This window comes from Rosa rugosa, chromosome 6, assembly GCF_958449725.1.
Source record: "Rosa rugosa chromosome 6, drRosRugo1.1, whole genome shotgun sequence".
Classification (NCBI taxonomy): domain Eukaryota; kingdom Viridiplantae; phylum Streptophyta; class Magnoliopsida; order Rosales; family Rosaceae; genus Rosa; species Rosa rugosa.
The window spans coordinates 25,605,296-25,610,079 of NC_084825.1; the positions used below are offsets into that span (position 1 = coordinate 25,605,296).

The 4,784-nt window shown below is 42.0% G+C and overlaps 1 protein-coding gene across 1 annotated transcript; it reads right to left on the reverse strand.

Moving 5' to 3' along the window:
- Window positions 1-476: 476 nt before the first annotated feature.
- On the reverse strand, window positions 477-1,761 carry LOC133716016 (AT-hook motif nuclear-localized protein 23-like). Its single transcript, XM_062142744.1, has one exon. It carries the CDS (start codon window positions 1,531-1,533, stop codon window positions 664-666), a length of 870 nt encoding a protein of 289 aa, XP_061998728.1. The 5' UTR covers window positions 1,534-1,761; the 3' UTR covers window positions 477-663.
- Window positions 1,762-4,784: the final 3,023 nt, after the last annotated feature.

The following is a 4,784-nucleotide window of genomic DNA, read 5'->3' on the forward strand; positions in this document are numbered from 1 at the left end:
TGATTATATAATAGAGATATATGTCATACATATCATGTTTCTAAGATCTATCTGCATATACAGAGAAGGGGGGGGGGGGGGGGGGGGGGGGGGGGGCGGGGGCGAGAGACAGCTTTACGTAATTAATTCATTAAACAACCACGAGATCATATAAAAATATATACTTATTGGAGTGGAAAGCTTGATGTATAGTTTACATCGTACATGGAAAACACAAAATTTAATCATTTTCATGACAAAACTCCAATGTTTTGATATTTTGATTATTGAACAAGTTATATATAAATTCTCGATATCTTCTGAAAGAGTGAAACTATTTATTAAAGTTTATGATAAATCGAGTATATATGTATATTAAAAAAAAAAAAATCTAAAATATCATTTAATTTCATAGAAGTTATAAATTTCTAATATCCTCTGAAAAACAACTATTTTTATTAAGTAAAAGCGAGTTCAATGGAGATTGGAAATGGAAATTGTGGAAAACAACACGCTAAAAAGCACTTCAAATTAAGAAATAAAATCCAGTTACCACGACAAGAGATTGAAGAAGGAAAACTAAGAAAGAAACAATTGTACAAGATGATCGATGGGGGTTCAATTGAGATCTTAATTAATGCAAATATCGATTTCTCTGACCTGACCTAGCTTAGAACAAAACTATCAATATGATGGCCGCCCAGTAGGGTTTCCAGCCCAACCATCTTGTAGCTGAGGCATGTTATTCAGGGGCAGATTGAAGAAGGGGAGCCCCGAAGACGGATCTGGAAATGGGTTGTTATTGCCTACTCCTCCACTTCCGCCTCCGCCGGAAGACTGCGGCACAGGCGGCTGAATCTGCAGCTGCTCCTCTTCCTCCTCCAACGGCAACCTCTCATAAGCCACGTTGGTAAAAGAAGAAGCTATGACGATCACAGGTCCTGATGCTATGAGAGGTCCCACAACATTTCCTCCCACGACCTGGCCCTGACCGCCTGCCAAGAATATCGTCAGGCTGGTGGCGCCTGGTGGGGCAGGCGGCGGCAGGAATGAGCCGGTCAGCGACAGGATCTCGAACCTGCCGTGTAGCGTGACCACTGCGCCAGCCCCAGCCGGCTGGCGCAAGGTCACGTTGGTCACCATCCCACTCCCACTCAAGACGCAAATCCCACGCTGCCGCTTCCGGGCGTAGGTGCCAACGCAGTCGAACACATCGCAGCCGCTGCTGACCTCCAGAATATGAGCTCTGAGCGTGTTGGCGCTCTCCCGGGTTATGATCACCGGAGGTTTGGGCCTGTTTCTTGACCCTGGAGGCCGACCCCTGGACCTTCGAGCCGTACCATCTCCGCCAGAGCCTCCGGAGTTTGGGGTCACAAGGTCAAGCCCTTGGCGAAGATTGCTGTCATCATCACCGACGTCGTTTTGGTGGTGGTGATCCGAGTTGAAGAGGTTGTCATGATCTTCAGATTCCGGTGGTCTTTGGAGGTGAAGGTCGGGGAGCTGGAGCTGCTGATGAAACAAGCGAGATGCTGAGCCCAAGTCTAACCCAGCCATACACAGAGAGCTAAAGAGAACAGAAAACAAGAAAAATATAGTAAAATATGTGGGATTTTAATATATGGAAGGGGCGTTAATATTTTATGGGTTTGTGGAGAAAGGAGAGGCTCAAAATAATTTCAAGCCCTAGAACGAATAGAAATAAAAGGGAATCGAGTGCAGGGAAAGGGAAGGGTACTAATTCGAGAGGAAGAGGAAGCTAGAGGTGGGAGGAGAGAGAGAGAGAGAAATTATAAAGTGGCAAACGCAGCCATTCTCAACATCTAAAGTATATAAATTTAAAATAGTTATCCAGATAAAATAACCGGGATAAAATATTTCATTTCTTTTGGTAACTTTTTATTTTTAATTGTGGTCTATTTTTTAATGTGTCCGTTGAATTTTCAGTAGCAACACTATGCTTGCTTGAAAGGAAAACTTTAACTAATAATATGCTGAAAGAGCAAGATTGGAACTGGGGAGATCACAATAACCTATCAAAGAATCAATGATGTTTAAAAGATTAATTGTAGAAAGTTCATGTAAGTACATTTTTTTGTTTTTTGTTTTTTTACAATTATCAAGCTATCTGGTTGACACTATCTTTCGTTCGTATTATTGTCATGCAATTTTTTTTTTTATAGGAATAGATAATTTTATTATTTATCCATGGTCAAAAGACACATACATCATATAATGTTTTGAACCAAATAAAATCTAGATGTCCTAAGCTACCAAACAAATGACAGGTAACCCTCATTGTAAACAAAATGAGCACAATTTTTAGACCTAGCCATATGAACACAAATCCAACACTACCTAAATCCTTGCTAGAGCAACTCTAATCGCCTAGAGACCTCAATTGGTGTACAACTAGAGAAGCTAGGATTAAATACTGTTTAGTCCTTGAACTTTTACCCAAAAAACACTTCAGTCCTTCGCCTTCTAATTTCACACGTTTAGTCCTTGTACTCTTCAATTTTGGACCAATAGGTCCATTCCGTTACTATCTGTCCAAAATCGCCGTTAAATTGCTGACGTGTCAACCATTTGCGCCAAAATGTCGATTATACCCATACCCTCACTTTTTTTCTAATATTTATTTCTCTCTGTTTTTTTTTTTTTTTTTTTTTTTTCTGCTTTCTCTTCTTCTTCCAGCTCCGCGAAATCTCCTCCTCAATCTACATAGACCTCCTTCGTCCCCTCCGCATTTTCCCGGTTTGTTCGTCATGTCTTATATTCACCATTTTGCAATTGCTTTCTTCCTCTTGTTTCTGGTCCAGCCTGGTTTCGGTGGTCGGAGACTCTCCTTCCCTCAGCATCTTCCTCTGCGGCATCCACTACACTGCCCTCCCCTTTCGCCACCTGCATCATCACCTCCCATAAACAAAGAAAACAGAGGCAACCCATATAACCCCACAAGTTCATCCCCAACTCCAAATCACAAGTTTCAGAAACAGAAAATCAAAGGCAAGCCATATTCCCACCCCAAAATCAAATCCCCTACAATTCCTAATACCCAACTCTTCGGATGCTATTTTCTTTCCCCCTCCAATCACCGATTTCTGAGCAAAATACAGAGGAGGAGGCTGAGGCTGACGGTAGCGAAGGCGGTGGAGGACAAGCTCGATGAGGATGACGGCGTTGGGTTAGGGTGAGAAATAACTGCAGATCTGCAACCAAAATTACACATGTTGAGCTCCTATTCTGCAGCGCCCTTTTTCCAAGCTGGGTTCTTCTTCTACAATGCCATCACGGTCGCTCAACCCTCTTCTGCGGGCCGGATCAGATGATGCAGAGGAGGCGGTCTGAAGTTGGAGAATGGGTTTGGAGGATAGAGGTGTAGTAGTGGTGGGGCAACATGGAGGCGTCGGTTTTTCCGGCCATTGAGAAGGTTTGCAAGTGTTGCCGATCGAGGGAGGTCAGAGATGGACATTGGAGAGAGCTGTAGGGATGGGTTTGGAGGGGGGGGGGGGGGGTGAAGGTCGCGAGGATGGAGGGAGAAGAGATAAACAGAAAGAAAAAAAAAAATAAATTTAAAAAAAAAATTTAAGAAAAAAAGGAAGCGGGGGTATAATCGACATTTTGATGCGGAAGAAATGCCACTTCAGCGATTTAACGGCGATTTTGGACGGATAGTAACGGAAGGGACCTATTGGTCCAATTTTGGACGGATAGTAACGGAAGGGACCTATTGGTCCAAAATTGAAGAGTACAGGGACTAAACGCGTGAAATTAGAAGGCGAAGGACTGAAGTGTTTTTTAGATAAAAGTTCAAGGACTAAACAGTATTTAATCCTAAACTTAAATAGCAAAAGACTAGAATTCAAATGCTAGGTACCGAGAAACAGAAAGCTTAGAGCTTCCCTTTGCCCTTATCTATAGGGCTATCCTCATGAATAACATCAGCAGTAGGGTAAGCGAGATGCAAAGGAGGCAACCTTCTTTTGAACCTGGAAACACTTGTCGACCATCCAAGTGCGAAGGTTGAAAGCATATGGGTCAACAAGTCGGCGTGTCAGAGGTTTTGCTAGGAGAAAAGCCTGGGAAGAACGCCCCCCCCCAATTTTGAGATTAGGAGCACCATCACCCTCTGCTAAAGCAAGGGATGCAGCAAAACTTGCGGTTAGAACTTCAAGTGAAGCCATAGGATCGAAGAGAAGAAGTGAAGAAGCTATAGGGTGCAATCTTGGAGGATACAGCTAGGGTTGAGAGAAAAAAGCTCTCCTAGGGTTTTTTTCATATCTAACAAAGTTTTTCATGCAATTTATTTAAAGTGAGGCCATTACACTAAATTTTGTCCTTTATTTTTTGAATGATTAATATGGTCTAGTACACAATTACAATTAATTAAGGTTGATATTGATATTTTACAAAATAGTACATTTATTTTGGCTTATTTTACCATTCGACACATACATTTATGCTCAGTCGATCTTCATTCTCTATCTCATTAGTCTTTCTTACGACCATGTGAATTTTTCTCTAAGTTATAGCCATGCTGAATTTCTAGCTTCTCCATGAGCGCGACAATTTTCATATCATTCTCTTCAGTAGTCTGCTTTAGCTTCTCGATTGCTCGGCCTTTTGGGCTATTTGGGCCACTTGTTCTTCCACAATGATGACTCATGTCACCATGACTTGTATAATGACAGAAGTGTGCTGAAATCTCTTCGTTTTAGTTATTAAGGGATGACTCAGAGTGTAGGCTTGTTCTTGAATCAAAACTAGTACTAGGTGAAGGAGAAAGCTCCATTGAGTCACTTAAA

Bases quoted from the DNA above. Each gene is read 5' to 3' on its own strand.
- LOC133716016 (XM_062142744.1), bottom strand. From the start codon at position 1,533: ATGGCTGGGTTAGACTTGGGCTCAGCATCTCGCTTGTTTCATCAGCAG.